This window comes from Quercus suber, unplaced genomic scaffold (genome assembly GCF_002906115.3).
Source record: "Quercus suber isolate HL8 unplaced genomic scaffold, Cork oak 2.0 scaffold_2, whole genome shotgun sequence".
Classification (NCBI taxonomy): Eukaryota; Viridiplantae; Streptophyta; class Magnoliopsida; order Fagales; family Fagaceae; genus Quercus; species Quercus suber.
Genome location: NW_027069469.1, coordinates 294,514 through 315,708, shown reverse-complemented (window position 1 = coordinate 315,708; position 21,195 = coordinate 294,514). Strand labels below are relative to the sequence as shown.

General features: G+C 36.2%; 2 protein-coding genes across 5 annotated transcripts; both read left to right on the top strand.

The window, feature by feature from the left end:
* Positions 1 to 529: 529 nt before the first annotated feature.
* On the top strand, positions 530 to 21,163 carry LOC136070178 (uncharacterized). Of its 4 annotated transcripts, XM_065779836.1 has the most exons (12): positions 530 to 731; positions 820 to 871; positions 954 to 986; positions 4,250 to 4,421; positions 4,547 to 4,641; positions 14,996 to 15,036; positions 18,807 to 19,286; positions 19,430 to 19,492; positions 19,627 to 19,824; positions 19,999 to 20,104; positions 20,190 to 20,361; positions 20,446 to 20,708. In XM_065779836.1, the coding sequence occupies exons 8-12, from the start codon at positions 19,469 to 19,471 to the stop codon at positions 20,579 to 20,581; spliced, it is 636 nt and encodes a 211-aa protein (XP_065635908.1). In that variant the 5' UTR covers positions 530 to 731; positions 820 to 871; positions 954 to 986; positions 4,250 to 4,421; positions 4,547 to 4,641; positions 14,996 to 15,036; positions 18,807 to 19,286; positions 19,430 to 19,468; the 3' UTR covers positions 20,582 to 20,708. The 4 variants fall into 4 exon arrangements, with proteins under 4 accessions (XP_065635908.1, XP_065635828.1, XP_065635859.1 ...); XM_065779756.1 differs by lacking the exon at positions 20,190 to 20,361 and having other exon boundaries at positions 535 to 731; positions 20,420 to 21,163; XM_065779787.1 differs by lacking the exons at positions 530 to 731; positions 820 to 871; positions 954 to 986; ... (1 more) ...; positions 4,547 to 4,641; positions 20,190 to 20,361 and adding an exon at positions 12,522 to 13,087 and having other exon boundaries at positions 20,420 to 21,163.
* On the top strand, positions 7,300 to 7,860 carry LOC112038179 (uncharacterized). The gene has a single exon (XM_024070991.1). It carries the CDS (start codon positions 7,300 to 7,302, stop codon positions 7,858 to 7,860), a length of 561 nt encoding a protein of 186 aa, XP_023926759.1.
* Positions 21,164 to 21,195: the final 32 nt, after the last annotated feature.

Below are 21,195 nucleotides of genomic sequence, written 5' to 3'. Positions count from 1 at the left end.
TTATTTATTTATCAATTATGAATTTCTTGTGCATGGGTTTAGATTTTTTCGTTTCTCATTTTGTATGCAAAAAATGGCATGAATAAGGGAATTTTTACTAAAATTTACAAATTTTAAAGTGAAAATTAATTTAATCTCAATCATATATAAAATTTTCGTATGGTTTGTTTGTGTATTTGGTAGTTATTTTGGACTTTGGTTATCTCTTGGTTTTTGACTTTTGCAAATGCAAGTATGCAGTGCACATTTTTTTCTCCAAATATGCATGCACCCTTCACTCCAAGGTACAAATTTTACTTCTTTTTTGTGATTGGATTTAATTTTATAGGTTTGTTCAATTTAAGTTTGTAGGATTTTTGCACGTAATTTTAGCTTCACTTCGTGAACGTGTCAGTTACTTTAGCTTCATTGTCTTATTTCAACATATCCAAATTATGTTATTGCTTTTTGTTTCAATTCCTATTTATTTTTTTATTTCCTCTTTTGAGTTTTATCATTTTATGTGGTTGTCAATGTCATAGTTGGAATGACAGCGTATGGGCATCTTATTACTCAGTACGGGCTTCTGCATCATCTGTTTGGTCTTTTTGAATCTTTGGTGCACTTAACCTTCAATCCCCCTCTATTTTTCGTTTCTATGTTTCAGTATTAGTCCCAAACAATTAAGCATCCAGCCTACAACAATCCAAGACTTCTTCATCCTCTCTCTTCTCCACTATTTGATTACACAAGTATGATTCGTAGTCCTTCTATAAATATTACTCTTTGCGCATGGTTTTCTGTCTAATGATATCATTTATGGGTTTCGGTATGAGATAGGGAGATGGAGGCAGAGGAGTAGATGATAAAAGCAGAATTAGTTCTGGTTTTGGTATTCTTTTCTCTCTACAAATTTTTAATTTGATTTTTGATTCATCCCTACAAAATTTTAGGCCTGAATTTGTCCATCACAGCTGCTCTAGGGCATTGGGTCATGGAAACTTCAGGTATGCTCAATTTTTAACCTTAAACACAAGATTCACGTTACATTTGATATGTTTATTTGCTTGGAACTATCGTGGTTTTGATTTCTGTCAAATAGCAAGCATTATGATTTTCAACTTCCTTAATAGCAACCTTTGTGCTTTAATTTTAAAAGACCGGATCATGATTACTCTATTCTGCACATGCTTGTTTCATTCGTTGGTATGGAGCTCAAGATTCTTTGTAAGTGATTTAATTTCTTTCATATTCATTATAGGATGAAATTTTCTGATCATGCACTTTGTTTATATAATTTTTGCGTGTTGTTAGAGAGTAATGCAAGCTGGAGAAAAGAAATCCAATTGCTTTTATCTGAAAAATATCTTTTTCTCTCGCAACCTGTATGATTTTGATTATGTTAATTTCCTCTCAAATGTTTTTTTCCTTTCATGATTTGATAGATAATGGTAACTCAACTAAGAAGTAATGTTCTTGTTCACTCTGGAGTAAGTGTTGATTGTCGTATTGTTTATTATTATTATTTTTGTTATGAGAAAGGGACTACTCTTTATTGTTTGAAATTTCCCTTTCTCCAAAATATTTCTCCTATGGTTTTATATTTCAACAAGTGATCTAGTTACAAGTTCCCACTCCATGCTCAAGTGATCTTATATTTTCAACCTTTCTTGATTGGTTCATGTGATGATTTAATATCATTATAGAGTGGATTGGATGAAATTTATTTCACAACAATGATTTTGCTATATTTCTAAATTCATTTGGGGACCAATTTGATCATTACAAAATAATCCCGTCTTTGTAGATAATTTATAATATGATGAATGGCCCTTGGTGCATCCGTAGGGCCAATTTGATCATAACAAAACAATCACCCATCATAAATATATGATGAATGGCCCTTGTTGTAAATTATAATAAATATGCTTGAGTGGATTTTCAAAACTTTCATTTTAGATGTTATTTAAATTTGAATTAAAATTTCTTATGCTGGATGCAAAGTGTTTTGCTCTGTCATCTGCTGCTTCATGTTTACTTTCTAATATGTGTAATTATTATAGGGAGCAAAACATGATCTCCCCTCCTTGATTTTTCCAGACACATACCTCATTTCAAATGAATCATAATAAACAAAATCATGTGTTCTTTTCCTTCTCAGTGATTCTTCCCATAGGACTCTGTTGCCAATATTAAAACTATGCTAAGAGATTATGTTTTTAATTCCAAGTTCCTTCATTATTTTTTATGTTTGAAGATATTAAGTGAAGCATATCAAGTTTTAAGTGATCCACTGCAAAGAGATGCTCATCATTGAGATGGAAAAAATTACATACCTAGATGTGTTTTTATGCTTGCACTTGTGGAAATATTGTGAGTTGTCATATGCTCATATTACTGCTCCTTTGTGTTTCATATTACTACTATATTGAAGAACAATAAGTATTCTACTATCAGAACAATATTTGAATTTCAATTCCATTTCCTCTACTGTTTCGTGGAATGACTTTTTTTTTTTTTTTTTTTAACACAAATTTTGGTTTCATCTACAGCATTTATTATATTGTTAAACCAAACAAACCCACTCATCTTGCTGGAACTAATAGTCAAACACAAGATAAAATTTTCATAAACTTAACTATGATCACAATTAAAATAATAATGTTATTGGAAACACTTGCAATAGAACGAGATGTTAGTTTATGAATTTGTCTTTAGCTACTTGAAATTTGTCAAATGAAAAGTTACATTCAATGATGCTTGGTATGCTGTTGAAATAATTGAAGCTGAATTTTATGAATTTGTCTTTAGCTGCTTGAAATTTGTCAAATGAAAAGTCACATTCAATGATGCTTGGTATGCTGTTGAAATTATTGAAGCTGAATTTTGATCTTGAGTTTGAGACACAACCCTACATATGCAGACAATTTTTTCCTCAAGAAAATATTTTTCTTATAATAAAGCAGTATTACACTCAAATAGTCTTATATTCATTTTAGCTATTAGTATATGCTCTTTTAGGCTATTTGGATTTTAGTAATTCTGAATCATATGGACTGGTTGTGGAGGGGTATATTGAAACACTCTAAAATCTTGGGGGTTCCGTAATATCCTTTCAAATCACAAGATTTCTTTAAGGGTTTGCATTTGTAAGTACTAATATTTTTATGTTTTATTTTCATCTATCAGTTGAAGGTTTAGTTTTTTGCAAGGGTTTGCATTTTTACATTTTAGGATAATAATGATGGATAAGGTTTAAAGTTATAGCAGTCATTAATCTGAGCATCTGTTTGATATGAGTAGGGTGTTTAAAATTTTAGAAGTTTCATCATGGTCCGTTTGTTATTTTGCTTAGTCAAAGTCTTCTGCAATTACTTATAAATTATGATGGATGAGGATAAGGGTTAGATTAATGTTGTAGCTACTACTTTTCTTTCATATCCCAATGAATTTTAGTTACATAAAGGGAGGGAAGTGCATACAAATTGCAGTTCTTCATTAACGGGAGAAAATATATACTAATTCCTTTTAAATAAATTATACTTTTTAGATAATAATTTTATTATGTTGCAGTCACTTTTTTCAAGTGTAGATTAGGTGAATAACACTGAAGAATTCTGTTCTACCATCATGTATAAAGACAAAAGGGTCCACGCAAAATGCAATGGCGTAGCCCGTACCCTGGGTCAATGAGAATCTAATTTCCTTGGGAGTTTCAAGATATTGTTGTGAAAGCTATATTAGTGGCTGTTGTATCTCTATTTACTGCTGATTGAATAACAACTTTAATTTGCGAAAGATGGGGTGTTTAATTTGCGAAAAAGGTAGTGTTTATAACTAATTTGGATGAATTTAGCAATAAAATTATCTCTGAAGATAGTTAAATCATTAAATTATAATAATCTCTAGTATTTATTATGAGCTTATTCCTTTATATTTGTGAGACAAATTGTATGCTCTTGATATTTTTTCCACTTTGGCTCTTATTCTTTATGTTTGTTGTGCTCATTTGGAATATAAGTATCATCTTCTGTTCTAGATTATAGAGGAAAAAGAATATATGGTTTATTATGGGTTTGAATATTGGATCATTCTTTTCATTGGATTTGTGTTTGGACAACTTTCAGTGAGTTCCTTTGAGCGTTATGAACACATATTACTCTCTCTTGTTCCACCTTTTCTATTAATATCAGTTTGTGTTTAACACATTGTAGTATTAAATTGTTTTTACTGATGTCTCTCTTACTCTGGATTTCCGTGTTGAGTGAAGGCTTAGTCATTGGCAGCTTGGGAAAGGTTTGATATTGTAGGTCTTCTAAGGTAGAAGTCCAGTTGCAGTTTTGGGCATATGGGGACAAGCAAAGCTGCAATGTACATAGATTATGAATCAGTGATGTTAATAACAACTACACCTTTGTGCAAACGAAATTGCAAAACTCCAGGTATGAAATAAAGATTTTGAACTAAATGATACGGCCTCTAGGTAACTTTTAGTTTAGTTTTTAAATTTTCCATTCCACTTATTTTTCAACCTTGCACTTGCTGTGCCATGACTACACAATTGAAGTGCTCATCACCAAGAGCATCAACAACCTTGACATTGTCCTCTTTAGCAAACGGATTGGCCTGATGAATATGGAGAAAGCTACATCATGGACAACGGTACTAATCTTTCTCCCTCTCTCTTAGGTATTGGAACACCAATGTTCCATGTGTTTTCCTCTTGCCTTTTTAATTTTGGCAGATTACTATTTTATTTGGTTTCTCAATTTTATGAATTATATTTTTTTTGTTGGTTTCTTAATTCTCACGGATTGGATGTGTGGAACCCAACTGTTTATGCACATGCAATCTATTTACAGATTTCTTTGGATTGGATGTGTGTAATTTTTTCTTTTTTTAAAATGTTGTGGCTTTATTTAAGTAATCATTTTAAAAGGCTGAAGATGATGCTGCAATCTATTACTTCACTACTTAAAATTACTTTTATCTGAATATTTAAAACAAAAATGGGAATGATTTGTATTAGCACTATAATGCCTTGCTTTGGAAATCACCTTCAGCATGTGTCCTCTTTTGATATTTAGCTCTTTGGTAGAACTCTCTCATATTTTCCACCAATACCAACGGTAATGAGACAACCACAAGTAAACCAGTTTGGAGAAAAATTCCTCCAATCCACAGTTAATATTCTTTTCTTTTCTTTTTTTTTATTCGTAATCCACTAAGATGTAATGGCTTTCTCTTTTGCTCTGTTTCTTTCTCCTTCAACATCTATTTAGTTGTTTGAATCTCTTTCTCACAATTATGGGTGGTTCTACTTTTGTTTTTATTGAATCTAAATCTTTTGAGTTTGCTGTTGAGGAAGGGGGTTCGTTTTTCTCTTTATGTATCTATGAAAGAGGTAGGCAGTTCACTCATTCTGTCTGTATAGGTAAGGAGAGTGCGAAGAGAATTTTGTTTCACGTTGAGGAGTTGGCAACTAAGCAACAGACAGGTCAGTTTGCGAGAACGGTTCGGGAGGGAGATAGAACTTTTATCCTTTAGTTGGGTTCCAATGCCCATGGCTCTTTTTTGTTGTTCTCTGAACTAGATAAAGGCCACCGGAGGGGTTCCATTGTCATACCGGAAGGGAACTTGGGGAGTGGCTGGAGAAGATTTGGTGTCCATTTGAGGAAGATTATTTTTCCAGTTAGCCAGAATCTCGGTGTTCAATCTAGAAGGATCACCATGAAGCCGGTAGGGGTGTTAGAGAGAAGTTCTAGCAAAACCCAGAAGGTGTTGTTTACAAAGGGAAGGAGAAGATGTCAGGTTTTCAAAATTTGAATCAGGATTTTTCTTGGAGAGGGAATTCGGATTGTAAAGGAGAGTGATGGGGAGGTTGTCACGTCAGTCATTAAGGGCGCTGCGTGTAGTAGTGGTTATATTTCGCTGACCTTGGATATCTCATTGCGAGTGGAACGTGGGATTGATGGGCAGTGGCAGGTGATTTCTTCTAAGATTATTGAGGTGGGCCCGGTTGCTGTGAAGCCCATTTGGAATAATAAGCTACACAGTTTTAAAAATGTGTTAATGAAAGGAAGTGGGCCAAGGCCCTATACTGCTTGGAAACCCAAAGCCCAAGTTGGGCTTCATAATACTTTGTCTAATAAGCCTAAGGCAGTACGTGTTAACTCTAAACCCAACTCCTTTAAATCCAGTGAAACTCAATCAAAAGTGGCCTCGTCTACGCTGTCCGCTCCTACTAGCTTCTCCAACGTTCAGTTGTGTGAGTCTTCACCTCAGCCTAGCGAATCAGTTTGCCATGTTTCGGGGATCGGGTCTTCGATTTCGGAGTGTGCGAAAGCTACTTTTGCATGTGAATCTCCTCTTTCGGTACCTCTTCAGGTGGTTCCAGGCTTGGGGTCTTCAGCGGCTCCCACTGTTCATGGGCTTCCACAAATACTCCCAAGCAAGCCGCCAGTTCTGCTGCCACTCAACAATCAAAAGGTGGGTAGTAGTTTACCGATGAGTGTCGAGGTTGGAAGGGGGTTAGAGGAGGGGAATTTTGAGATTGATTTGGCATGTTCGTCTCAGCAAGAAGAGGGATCGATGAAGCCAGACCAGATTTTCACCAAAGTTCCACAAGATTTTGGTCCAACGCTCAATGATTTTGTTGGTGACTTGAGCAAAACATGGGGTAACTCCAATGATTGGATGATTGAATTTCGGGATGGGAGGAAAATAGTTACCGCTCTCAGCATATCATTCTCCTAATATAGTGTCAGACCAGATTGTTTCGGAGGGGGTAGTTAATTTAGGTATGGATTCTCTTGTTAACGAGGGGCAAATTAGTAGTTGGGTTTCTGAGTATGATGGTGTTGTGGGTTCTGTTGCCTCTGAGTTTGGGTCAGAGGGTGAGACTGGGGACTCTGAGGTGGGTTTGTTGGATTGGGAACATTTAGGTGAACCACTTGATGTGGCACCTCTGGCAGTGGAGAACTTAGTGGTTATGGAGATCCCTATGGTAGAGGAGAGAGGTTGTTCGGTGGATGTCGACAATTCTAAGTTGTCACTTTGGGTAACTAATAGAATAAAAGCTTTCCAGAAATCTATTGGGACCTCGCTAGAGGGGTTCGAAGAACAAGTTACAGGTTTGCTCTTAGCTCTAGAAGAGCGAAGAAAAAAGAGGATGTTGGATGTAGCATCTCAGAGGAAGATGGTTAAGACTAGGCATAAAGGGCATCGTGAATTAAAGAATTTATTGAGTTCTTGGGGTGAGGAAAATAAGTTAGAAAGGAGCAGGAGCACAGGTAGGGATCGGACTATTGTAGTGCATCAATGAATTTAAGAATTGTGTCTTGGAATGTGAGAGGGTTGAATGAGCAGGAGAAGCGGCTTCGGGTTAGCAATTTGATCTGCAAGTGGAAAGTAGATATTGTTTGTCTGCAAGAAACTAAGATGGAGGTAATTAACATGGGTGTCATTTGCAGTTTGTGGGGAGGTCATCATATGGATTGGCTCTATTTAGGTTCTGTGAGTGCTTCAGGTGGGGTGTTGTTGATGTGGGACAATAGGGTTGTGGAGAAGGTGGAGGAAGCAGTGGGTCGCTTCTCTGTCTCTTGTAAATTCAAAAATGTGGTGGATCAGTTTGTTTGGGCTTTCTCTGGTGTTTATGGGCCCAATTGTGATAGTGACAGATGTCTCTTATGGGAGGAGTTATCTGGCATTTGTAGTTGGTGGGAAGTGCCTTGGTGTGTGGGAGGTGACTTTAACGTGGTGCAGTTTCCTTCTGAACGTTCTGGGTCCACATATTTTACTTCAGCTATGCATAGGTTTTCTGCTTTTATTTCAGAGCTTAGCCTAATTGATCTTCCTCTGGTTGGGGGGAACTTCACTTAGTCTAATTCTAGAGAGGTGGTTTCTAGTTCTAGATTGGACAGATTCCTTCTGTCAGCTGACTGAGGGGAGAAATTTCCATCTGCTTGTCAACGTCGTCTCTCTAGATTGCTTTCAGATCATTTTCCTATTCTTCTGGAAGGGGGGAATCTTCTTGGAGGTAAGAAACCTTTTAGGTTCGAGAACATGTGGCTAAAGGATGAGGGCTTTTTGGAAAGGGTGTGTTCTTGGTGGGAGTCTTATCGTTTCCGAGGTTCTCCTAGTTTTATTTTGGCTAACAAACTGAAGATGTTGAAATTGGACTTGAAGAGATGGAATGTGAAGGAGTTTGGTAATATAGGTCTCAGGGTGCAGAATTTGTGGAAGGATCTCAAGGTGTTGGAAGTTATCAAGGAAGATCGTGTTCTTTCAATGGAGGAAAGTTTGGAAAAGGATCGAATTCGGGGAGAGTTAGAAAAATCAACTTTGTTGGAAGAAATCTGCTGGAGGCAGAAGTCTAGTGCTCTTTTCCTTAAATAGGGAGATAGGAACACAAAATTTTTTCACCGTATTGCTAATTCTCATAGAAGAAGCAATACCATCGATCGGCTTATGGTGGAAGGTGAGTTATCCACGGATCAGGGGATCATAGAGGGGTGCATTTCTCATTTTTATAGAAAGTTATACTCGGAGAATGAGGTTTTTAGACCTCTTTTGGATGAGATTGCTTTTTCTAGCATATTTGAGGAAGATGCCAATTGGCTAGACAGACCCTTTGATGAGGATGAAATTTCTAGAGTGGTCAAGGATTTCAATGGTGATAAAGCGTCAGGTCCAGATGGTTTTTCAATGGCTTTTTTCCAATCTTGTTGGAGCTTGTTGAAAAATGATATTATGAATATGTTTCATAATTTTCATGCTCATGCGGTGTTTGAAAAGAGTCTCAATGCTACTTTCCTTGCTCTCATTCCTAAGAAAAATGATGCTGTGGATGTTAAAGACTTTCGGCCCATTAGTTTGGTGGGAGGGTTATATAAGATTATTGCTAAGGTGTTAGCTAATCGAATGCGAAGGGTGGTTCACGGTATTATCTCAAAATCTCAGAATGCCTTTCTGAAAGGTCGTCAAATTTTGGATTCTGTCCTGATTGCTTCTGAGTGTTTAGACAGTAGACTGAAGGCAGGGGTTCAGGGGGTGTTGTGCAAACTGGATATTGAGAAAGCTTATGACCATGTGAATTGGGAGTTTCTTCTATTTTTGTTACAGCAGTGTGGTTTCTCTGATAAGTGGAGAAGATGGATCAGGTGTTATATATCTACTGTTAAGTTCTCCATTTTGATCAATGGTTGTTCTTCTGACTTTTTTGGGAGTTTTAGAGGTCTGAGGCAAGGTGACCCATTATCCCCTTTTCTCTTTGATATTGTCATGGAGGCTTTGAGTCGTATGTTGGACACAGCTATTGTGGCAGGTTAGTTTTCGGGATTCTCAGTGGGGAGAGCTACTGGTTCCTTGTTGACAGTGTCCCATTTGTTGTTTGCGGACGATACTCTTTTTTTTGTGATGCTGACAGTAATCATTTAACAGTTCTGCGTGAGATTCTCTCTAGATTTGAGGAGGTGTCACGGCTAAAAATTAATTTAGATAAGTCTGAATTGGTTCCAGTTGGGGATGTGCCTAATATGCTTGAGCTAGTGGAGATATTGGGATGTAGAGAGTCTGCTCTTCCGCTGAAATATCTTGGTCTTCCGTTAAGTGCCTCCTTTAAAGATAAGACGGTTTGGAATCCTATTTTGGAAAAGATGGAGAGAAGGCTAGCTGGTTGGAAGAGATTGTACTTATCCAAGGGGGGCAAGGTCACACTCATTAAGAGTACTCTCTCTAGCCTGCCTACTTATTTTCTTTCCCTTTTCCCTATTCTTGCTAAGGTGGCCAAGCGGATGGAAGATTTACAAAGAGACTTTCTTTGGAATGGTATTGGTGATGATCGTAAACTTCATTTAGTAAGTTGGTCGAAGGTTTGTAGGCCAGTGAAGAATGGAGGGCTTGGCATTCGGTGCTTGAGAAGGTTTAACACTGCCCTATTAGCCAAATGGTTGTGGCGTTATGGTGTGGAGAATGATGCTCTTTGGAGAAGGGTCATTGGGGCAAAGTATGGGAATGAGTGGGGTGGTTGGTGTACAAAATCTGTGTCTGGAGCATATGGTGTTTGTTTGTGGAAGTCCATTAGAAGAGGTTGGCTGAATTTTTCTAAGTTCCTTCGGTATGATGTAGGGGATGGTTGTCGTGTGAAGTTTTGGGTTGATGTGTGGTGTAGGGATCGTCCTCTTAAGGAGGCATTTCCTGATTTATATAATATTAGTAGGACAAGGGATGCTTCAGTCTCTGAGGTTATGTGCTTTGCTAATGGGAGAATTTTTTGGGACCTTCAATTTCGCCGCCTAGTGAATGATCAAGAGTCTCAATCTTTGGATTCGTGTATGAGTCTGATTTACTCCACCAAAGTGCGAGGTGTTGGTTTTGACAAATTTTGTTGGAAGCCGGCCAATAGTAGGGGTTTCGTGGTGAGCGGGTATTATCACTCCCTATCCCCCTCTACCGCCATTCCCTTCCTGTGGAAATTGATGTGGCAATCGAAGGTTCCCCCCCGGGTAGCTTTTTTCTCGTGGACTGCGGCCTTAGGCAAGATTCTAACTATAGATAACCTTCGGAAGAGGCATTTTGTTGTCCTTGAGTGGTGTTTTATGTGCAAAAGGTGTGGGGAATCTATTGATCATCTCCTCCTTCATTGTCCTTTGGCCTATGAGATGTGGAGTATGGTCTTTTGTTTGTTTGAGGGTTGTGGATTTGTTGGATTGTTGGTCATGTAACTTCAAGCGTCATCGCAATATAGTTATATGGAGGATGGTGCCGCATTGTTTGATGTGGTGTATCTAGTGGGAACGAAATGCCAGAAGCTTTGAGGGTCACGAGCGGTCCATTCTTGAGTTTAAGTCTTTTTTTTTTTTTACTCTGCTCGAATGGTGTTTAGTTATACCATCTTTTTCTTGCTTTTCTCTTCCTGTTTTGATTGATCATTGTAATTTGGTTTCTTGATGTTTTTGCCGATCTAGTACATTTCCTATGTACGGGGCTGTGTTCTTCTTTAATATATATCTTCCATTACTTATCAAAAAAAAAAATCTTGTGGAATAGATGTGTTGAACACTTATTATATATATGTACGTGCAATTGACCTATGTAAGCTCTACATGCATATTCATATTTGTATATTCATTTTGTGTTTGCCAACTGGTTTTGTGTGTGACCTTGGGTCCTTGCTATCGAATTTACTTTGTCTCAAAAGACTGAATACCTTGTTTGTTATGTTGAGTTATTTTGGATTCGTTTGATGGTTTTCACTGTTTTTGGTAGGTAAACTTTGGCTTTGGGAAATATTATTATTTTTTAATTTTCTGTTAATAATGCATATTCACACTTAAAAGCTGTTGAGGTAGTAAGTGAAGGGTTCCAGTATTGATTAGCTTCTTATATCTATTTTTTTTATAGGGTACATATACTTTATAGGAATTTACTGTTGTTAAGGTATTTTGGCTGCTTTTTGTTTAGGTGAATTTCATGTAATATGTGGTTGATTGGATGTCAGTTGACCACAAGCACTTGCATGCCTTAAAATAAAATCCATCATCTGGTATGGTTGTGCATATTCTAGCTCCTACTCTTGGTAATGTCCTATTCGAACTTATCAATCTTTGAAGTCTATATAGTTACATGATAAATTATCTCATCTTGGGGTCTTTCACATCTTAATTCCCTAGAACCATTATTGTAACGACCTCACTCTAACTGTGTAGATATTGTCCGCTTTGGGGCCTATACCTCTCACTGTTTTGTCCTCCCCCAAAACACATAATAGTGGAGGAAAAAGCATCTACACACATTAAAGGGAGGTCATTCTTTATAAGCACATCTCCATGTACTTTCCTAGGCGATGTGAGATTCCATGGAATGCAAGACCTCTCCTTTTTGATCACTACAATCCACCCCCTTCTAGGCACACACGTCCTCACGTGTGAAGCCCACACTTCCGGCTAAGGCGTAACTCTAATACCATTTGTATTGATCCCGTCCTAACTATGTAGATATTGTCTACTTTAAGGCCTATACCCCTTACGGTTTTGTTCTCTCTAAAAGCACACACAACAGTGAGGGAAAATTCCTCTACACATTAAAGGGAGGTCATTCCTTATAAACACATCTCCATGTGCTTTCTTGGGCGATGTAGGATCCTATGGAATGCAAGCCCTCTCCTTTTGGGTCACTACAATTATTATCCATAAATTCAGCCATTAGTGCAAATTGTTGATTGGCTTTTGAAAGGTTAGGCCTAACAAGTTTTCTTGTTTTTTTTTTTTTTTTTTTGGCTTTTAGCATGATTTTACGAACAATTTTGTTAGTTGACAGGTTTTTACAAACTATTTTGTTATGTAACATCTTGAATCTATGAGACTTAAGCTCGATGAAGGAACTCGAGTTTCAAAGACTTGAGTTCTAAGGTGGCAAAAGTTGATGTGGATAACTAATTCACATGGAACTCGAGTTTCTAAGACTTGTGTTTTGTAAAACCCATCCCTTTTTAAAACTATTTTTGGGTTAACTCTTTTGGAGTCTAGCCCGCAAAATGTGGCAAAAGGAAGGAAAATCTATGGGCCGACTCCATGGTATCTGCCCCTTAGGAACCTATGGAAGCACACACTAGAGTAAGAGGCAAAAACTAATTGGTAGATTATTCGATCAACGCTTCTCTTCTTTCTGCTCTCTCTTCTCTCTCTCATCCTCCTTCTCCTTTGTTCTTCTTAGGAACCCATTCTCTCTCTCACATCCTTGTCCTCCTTCATTTTTTGTAGGAACCCACCAACGTCCAAGCCCATGAGCGCAAGCGATAGAGCTGAATTTGTATTGCTGGTGTGTTGATTTATTTAATCAGTTGGCAAAGCTGCAGCGAGAGAGATTGAAGGAACTCGAGTCTCTAAGACTCGAGTCTCCTTTGTCTCCATTCCCATCTAAGACAATATCTTCCCTAGCGTCAATAAGAAATTAAAACTAAATAGAGAGATTTGTTCTCTCTTTTCAACTCTAGTTCAATTGAAGAAATAAGCGTTAGATATTTCTATGAAAAGAGAAGAGAAGAGATGAGATGGACGGTGGTGGCAACTTACAACCCACTTACAATAGAGGGAAGGCTTTAAGGATTGTAAGGGATGCGGAGTTTGCATGATTAAAGCCCTTATTAGTCATCACTGATATCTCTCTTTGTTTTTGTTTTTTATTTTTTTTTTAATATTATATCCTTGTTTTTTCTCTTTTCATATTTACTAGATTGAATTTGATTGTTTTTCATTGGTGCAGATGTTGAAGAGTTTTATGCTTGATTTGCTCCTCTTTGTTTGTTTGTTTTTTGGGAGATTGCTTTTGTTTTGCAAATTATTATTATTTTTTTTTTTTTTTAAGTTTGTGTAGGCATTGATCTGAGCCTTTAATTTTGGATATAAATTCAAAATTTGTAATTTGTAAGGAAGTTTTAGATTATGATTCTCTAGAAATTTTTAATTTATCATTGAGAATGAATTGTGGGTTCAAGGAATTTGGGTCTGATTTAGAAGTGGCTTAGTGTTTCGAATGCCTATTTGGAAAAGAATTATGGGCATATGAATGTGAGGTGATAGATAGGAGATTTTCATTGATTTAGTAGACTAGGTGGTGGGATTGATATTGCGCTTGGACTTGGTCTTAGTGATTTCATATTTCACTTTGGAAGAAATTTTCAAGTTTTGTGAATGAGAGGGTTTTATGTAGTAGAAAGGAGTTGAATTGAATCAAAATGTCATGTTTTGTGAATGAGAGGGTTTTATGTAGTAGAAAGGGGATGAATTGAATCATAATGTTGTTTTGAGATTTTGTATTTTAAAGTTTAGGGGAAAACACTTGCAAAGAATTATTTTAAAAAAAAAAAAAAAAAAGTTTATGGGAAACTAAGAAGCGGATATAATTTTTTTATGCATTATATAGTGTGATGGGTTTGTGCATTGAGATTAGAGTTTGGGATTTTCTCTATAAATATGAAATTTATCATTGAGAACTAATTCATGGGTTAAGTGAATTTGGGTTTGATTTAAAGGTGGCTTGGTGTTTTTGATTGTCAGTTTGGAGATTTTTACTTATTTGGTAGACTATTTATGGTTGTAATATGGGTATTGAACCTGAACTTGGTCTTAAAATTTTGGTATTTAGCTTTGGAAGACAATTTCAAGTTATGTGAATGAGAGAGGTTCAGGAAATTGAAGGAAAAATGATTGATGGGTCATTGGGTTTATATGCTAGGAGTTATGGATTGTTGCAACAACAGATTCATAACAGTTTTCTACAAACTACTTAAATAACACTAATGCTTGTGGTTTTTGGATCCAGTTTGGCACTTTTGTTTACTAATTTGTGTTCTTCTAATCCAAAGCTTCTGTATAAGGTTCTAAATATATTACAGACTTTTGGGTGTCAATGTCAATTAATTCTTGTTGGGTTCTATTAGATTTTACCCATAAGATAATTGTGGACAAGTTGAGTTTTCCATGTTTGAAAGACTTAATCTTCATCAAATTATATAGAGGCTTGAAAACATGATATTTTTATTTTTAATTTAGGTGTTTCATATGACTTAGTTTTTGGCATTTTGGTTGGTTTTAATTTTGGTGATTGGGTTAGATTTAGAATTAAGGTTTTGATTTAAAATTGGTTTTCAAAAGTCTTATGCTGTTAGTCATTTGCTATTATTTGAATGATTTAATTTAAAAGAGATTGCATTAAACAACTTGATTTCTGTGTCATTTCCTTGCTAATCCCTACTCCAATCCAAGATCTTCTTTACAAGCCTGGCTCTGAAAATTGTTATTGTTAAATGAAGTTAGATAGATGACCTGGAAATAGTTTGTATAAAATGAAGCCAATTTATACAATTTTTCATGGATAAAATTCTATCAATTTGGACAAACCCTAACCATGGCAGAATAGGTTTCATTAGATCTCATATCTTTTTCCCCTTTATGTATATTATGATTCCAAGGCTTTTTTGTTCTGCTTCTAAAGACACTGTTTATGTACATTGCAGATGGAGAAGGCGTTCTTGATGCAACCCAAGGTTTTCCTCATGTAAGATCTTGCGCTATGTCCCAGCTCCTTTATTTTCTTTGAAAATTTGTGATGTTGTAGAGTGAGATTTAAGATTTGGATTTGTTTCTTTTGATTTCTGATGATTCCTTATGTAAACAGTTGGAGTTTGTGTGATTAGCAAGAAAGCTATTTACTTACTTGAAAGTGGTTTAGAGGAAAAGTATTAAAGATCTGAATTTCGAACTTCTAAGATTTTAAATAATGATTTTTTTGGAGTTGAGGTTTGCTTAGGTTTCCACTATCTCATAAATGCGCTTTTCTACTTTATTTCACTACTAAATTTGGTCATCTTGGTTGCTTCCTTTGTTCCAAACTTGTGCTATAATTTGGTTGTTGGTTTTGGTATGTGGCCCTATTTATAGGTTCCAGAAGTTCATATTTGCTATGTTGATAAAACAACATTTTGAAATTTAGTAATTTTGTTGTTAATTACTTCTTTAGAGATGTAATTGTTCTTCATCTTTAGGATTTTTTGTTTGTTCTGGTTTTTTGTTGAGTTGTAATTTTGTTGTTGTTTGCTTCTATTTTTCTTTAAGGTTTTGCTCTCATGAAGTTTTGTTGGGTAAGTGTCTGACCTATGTTTATATTAAACATGTTCTAGTTGAATTTTGGCTTGCCTTAAGAATTTGGGATTGCAAATCAATTTTTTCATCTATGTTGTCTTTCAAAATTTTAATTCATTCATCATATTGCTCTCCCTTATAAATTAAATTAATTCCGCTCCTTTTATTTATTCTCTCTTCGATCTAGACAAACAAAAAAAAAAAAAAAAAAAACTTTTCTCTATTGCTTTCTTTTCTCTCCTCTCTGTTAGAGTTATGGTTTTTGATTTGATTCTCATCATTTTTTTTGTTTGTGTTTTTGTTTCCGTTCATCACCGAGCCCAAGAATTGAAGGCGAGACGGGTGAATCAATTTCACTTTTCCATGATTTTTTTGTTTTGTTTTCGGAAGCAATTTTTTCACATTTTTTAATGCTGTTTCGTTTGTGTTTTTTTCATGTGGGTCTACTTCAAATTCTGGAATCGAGGCCAAATATTGCACTAAGGTTTACCTAGTTATGAGTATTAATTTAGGTTTTAAGTATTATTTTTATTTTTATTTTTTTATATTAAAATTGTTGTTGGATTATGTTGATTTTAATTTTTTGTTTCTTGTTTTTTTTGGTTGATAATTATGTTTTGCTTGCATGCATTATTGGTTAATACAAGTGAGAAAATGTGGGAAAATTTTAAACTTGGCAAGATATTAGAAAATAGAAATAAAAATGTTAAATGAAATTATGAAAAACTGTAACTTACCCTCTTAACTTGCCTTGTCAATGGAGTTTTGTGACTCATTCCCTTTTCCCCCATTATTTTACTCTTTGCACTTCTAGTGCTGCACCAAACACAAACATGCACATCACACACACACATGAAGACACAATTCTATCATTCCTGTGAATTTTTTTTTTTCATGACTATTACATATGCAAAAAGAACTTGGAAATTTTTTCTCATGACTATTGCATACGCAGAAAAACTTGGAAATATTAAAGAACTTATAATTTGTATTATTAGATATATCAAATACTTGGTAGAAAAACAAGGATGCGAGTAATGAACCCTTAATCCCATATTCCTGAACCTCTCTCTGTGCTTTGTATTACTGTGATGTGTATGTTACTTTATGGGCACTACTTTGTGTTGTAACTGCATATTTGTGCTCAATGTAAATTAGTTGCAGAGTTTAGAGAGAGAATTATGAAATAATAACATTTGAAAACTCTATTTCCTACATATGATTAGTTGGATATTTGTAATATTGTTGGTTCTGAGTGTTTCATGCTTTAGATAACCTCATAATGATCCCTTTTTCTTTCTCATGTTTTTGCTTTTTGTAATGTAAAATTTCACTCTATAAAGAATAAATAACAAGTGCATGCATCTTTTAAGTTAGAATTGATGATCATAATACTGAATGATAAAACAAAAATCAAATGGTGTGTTTTCAGTTTTCCTATAATCTATAAAAATGAAATTAACCATAAATTATGGCAATAACTCCTATCTTTTTAGATGGCCATGCTTGTGGTAAATCTGGTACCATATTCAGTTAGTTATGTGAGAGAACATTGAAGTATTGAACTTAAATGGGCTAATTAAGCAGATGTGAAATTATTTATAAAAAATATAATAAAAGTTATGGCGTGTTATACATGATATACTTTTGGTGGCACTGGCAGCCTAAGCAACCAGTTTAGCTTTCATAACATAGAATAGTCAATGAATGGGAATTGTATGTGTTTTGTGTAGGTTAGAATTTTTATATTTGATCATTAAATTCTGACCAAAAGGTTGCAATCTGAAATCCTATGCGTTTTGTTAGTTTTCAGGCAGCAGCAGTACAATGTCCCATAAAAAAATTGGGACTGGATTTTTCAGTTTCCCATCTTCAAGAGTTAAGCGTTTTGTATAATTGGAAAAGAAGTGTTTGACAACTTTTTGTAAAGAAATAAAAATTTTCTATTGCTGTCTTTTCTCTATTCTCTTTGTTAGGGTTAGGGTTGGCGTTTTTGATTTGATTGTCATCATTTTTTTTGTTTCTGTTTTTGTTTCCGTTCATCGCTGAGCCCAAGAAACGAAGGCAAGTCGGGTGAGTTGACTTCACTTTTCCGTGATTTTTTTGTTTTGTTTTCATAAAGCAATTTTTTCCACTTGTTTAATTTTATTTCCTTTTGTGTCTATTCATGTGGGTCTGCTTTAAATTCTGGAATTGAGGCCAAAGATTGCATTAAGGTTTACCTGGGTATGAGTATTAATTTTTTTTTATTATTATTAAAATTTTTGTTGGATTATGTTGATTTTATTTTTTTATTTTTTATTTTTTTAGTTTATTTTTGGTTGACTGTTATGTTCTGCTTGCATGCATTAGTAGTCAATGCATGTGAGAAAATGTTTGGCTAGTGAGAAAATGTGGGAAAATATTAATGTTTGGGTTCTCTATTTTCTTGTTTGGCTAGTGGGAAAATGTGGGAAAATTTTAAACTCGGCAAAATATTGGAAAATAGAAATAAAAATGTTAAGTACCTATAAAAAAAATGAAATAAAAATGTTAAAAGAAATATTTTAACTTACCCTCTTAACTTGTCTTGCCAAGGGAAGAAAAGGACATTTTTTTCATGAAATAAATGTCTTGTCGATATGCCAACACCATTTACTATAAACGTGGCATCCTCTTCTCCTCCTCATACACACTCATAGTATCTGTATAAATTTTTGTGCATACATACGTATGTTCATCCACAGACAGTCGGACAAGTATCCACACTAACACATACTGATGCAAGAAGCACAAAGAAAATTGTTTCAGAATTAATTATTTTTATACTTTCTTCCAGATCTCATTTTTGAATTGGGGTTTTAATGTTGTTGAGAACTTTATAGGATGTAATTGGTTAGTTTTGGCTTCAAATTGAACTACCTATTTATTATGCTGGGGCTCCTAGTCCTTAATAATGTGATATGGTTTGCTTTCCTATTTTTATAATTCTATTCCTAATTGTATGGATTATGCTGGTATTGTTTTCATTAATGTGAAACGGGTTTCACATTTTATTAGAGCAATTCGGGTGTATTGTACCCTGATTTAGTTGTAATCTCACAAATGAAACTCCATGCAAAGTGAAACAACAAAAATGAGCCATCATTCAGTTTTGATATCACTTATTGCAATTATTTATACTAACTACTTGATTTTTGGAAGCAGCGCTTCAGTGCGGTTATGGTTCCTGATTCCCTGAGGGAGGGTCTTTGCACTCCTGCTATGCATAGCTATTAGCAGGCTGTAATGACCTCATTTGAGCAAGAGTTGGCTGACAGTCGCAGTTTCTCTCTCATACCTCCTGAGGGACTTAGTATGGTTGTCTCTCCCAATCTTCGATTGCTCCTTCCTTCCAGGTTCGTGTTGGCTTATGCCAGGAAACAGAGTCGGTCTGCTATCTTTGAATGGGATGAGGAGAAGAAAGGATGGTATTGACATACAGGTGATTACCCCCCAAGTTGAGAAAAGAAAGTTAAAATAGTAAACATTCCTACACTAGCCAAGAAAGTTCCTGCCAATCTTAAATCTGCCAGCAAGCCTAAGTCTGCCACTCCTTAGCCTCCCATAGGTGCTACTCCTGCCAGCAGAACACGAGGCAGTAAGAGGAAGACAACTCCCCATCCTGCGCCTACCGTTCAGCGAAGAGTACGTCACTTAAAAACTTTTTTCTTGCTTTGTCTTTCAAGTACACATATATATACTTTTCTTTTTTTGACTTTTCCTGAATCCTGACATGCTTGCTAACTCTTTTCTTTGACTCTTTCTCTTATCCTTTTTTCCTTTTGCAGTCTAAGCACAAGGAGGATACGTCAGCTGCCCATCCTGTTATGCTCGAGGAATCTGAATCGGAGGTATATTTCTTCTTGCTCATTCTCTCTTTTTTTTTCTTTATATTCGCATGTGTTCAGTCTGCTACATGTTTTTGGTTACCTCATTCGCTCAAAAGTTACTTTGATCTTCATATCTCCTTCTTTTTTCCTTTTAGGATGAGCCTGAGCCTCTTTCTATATATCGCCCTACTATTGAGCTTTCTGTCCCTATGGGCACACCTATTGAGGGACTTTTTGGTAGGGTTAAGTTTGCCACACTTGCCCCTTTTGCAGCTACACGTGGAGTTTTTGCTGAGGCCACTACCTCTCCCATTGGACCGGTACCCATAGATGAGGGTACTCATATTGGAAAGGTTAGTGAAGTCACCCGTACTCTTGCCATGACACCCCTACACCTCTTGTCATCTCCATCGGCGACTCCTTTACTGCTCTTTCTCAAGATGTGAAGGACGGTTCCTCTCTAGTAGTTATTCCTTCCTCCATTCCTGTTTCTGCCACCCGTGGGCCTAATGCTGATTTGTCCTCAGAGAAGTGAGGAAATCCTTGAGGATCCTGAGGATGAGCCTATCCTGGGAAGGAGGATTTCTGAATCCGAGGAAGAGGAGCGTGCTCCACCTGAGATTGAATTCATGGGTATGTGCTTTTTTTCCTCCTTTCTTCTTTTACTAAATACATTTTTTCCTTCTTTTCATTTGCATGTCTATTTCTCTGCTTGCAGAGACCTTTGAAGGGCTAGGAATTGCAACAGACATAGGGGTGTTTGCAGCAATTACTCATGCCGCATCTTCTGTACCAGTTTCTGTCGTCCCTTCTGTTCCTGCCTCTGTCTTCCCCTCAGCCCCCATTACCGCCAGCTCTGATAAATTTTCTTCTTCCTTCACTTCTTCCCCGTGAGTCTTTTTTTTTTTACCAAAGTTTCTTATTTCAAACCTTGTGCCCTTTTGACAGGTCCACCTCTTACGGTGCTTTCTCAGTTTGAAGTGGTCAGTAACTCTACCACCATTCCAAATCCTGCGAGCGAGGCTACAGCCTTCTTTGCACGCTTCGACCAACCTGAAGTCAATGATCTCGGACCTGCAGATTTCTGGGGTTCCGGACCTCCTTACATAGACTTTCATTGCTTTAGAATCCCTGAGGACTGCTCTTCTCAGTTGGTGACGATCTACAGCAACCGCGGGGACTTCATGCATGGATTTCGACTCGATTGCTCTGCTAGGGAGCATTTCTTGAGGATGTTGGGGAGTGTACTAAACGATATCAAGCACAATTTCGTTGACACTGTCTCCATCGAGAGGATCTTGCAGTGGAATGCTGCGGTGCAGGAGCTTGTGAGTGTTGGTTTTGCTGTGAAGTTTATCTTAGATCACCTTCGAGAGATAGCCCGAGCCGTTTTCATGAGGACAGTCCAGCCTGATGTTGATGCTATTAACTCACGTCTTGAGATTCTGAGAAAGGAAGTGGTAGACTTGGAGGACCGTCGCGAGCGTCTCATCTCTAGCACAGGTGGATCCAACCATTTTGGAGATCAGCCACTCATTTCTGGACTTTATTGAGGATGATGCATTTTCTTCTTCGTTTTGTTGTTTCCTTTACTTTATTACTCTATTTAGTAAATTATATTTCCCATAGCACTTATTTGGGCTAGTTTGCTATAGTTTGGGTTTATAATTTATGATGCTACACTTATGATGCTACACTTTGCTAATGTTTTTGCTTTTGCTATG

Coding starts and splice junctions, on each gene's coding strand:
- LOC112038179 (XM_024070991.1), top strand. CDS start 7,300: ATGAATTTAAGAATTGTGTCTTGGAATGTGAGAGGGTTGAATGAGCAG.
- LOC136070178 (XM_065779756.1), top strand. CDS start 19,469: ATGCTCGAGGAATCTGAATCGGAG. Junction 19,493..19,626: donor TCGAGGAATCTGAATCGGAG/GTATATTTCTTC, acceptor TTTTCCTTTTAG/GATGAGCCTGAGCCTCTTTC. Junction 19,825..19,998: donor AGGGTACTCATATTGGAAAG/GTTAGTGAAGTC, acceptor ATTTGTCCTCAG/AGAAGTGAGGAAATCCTTGA.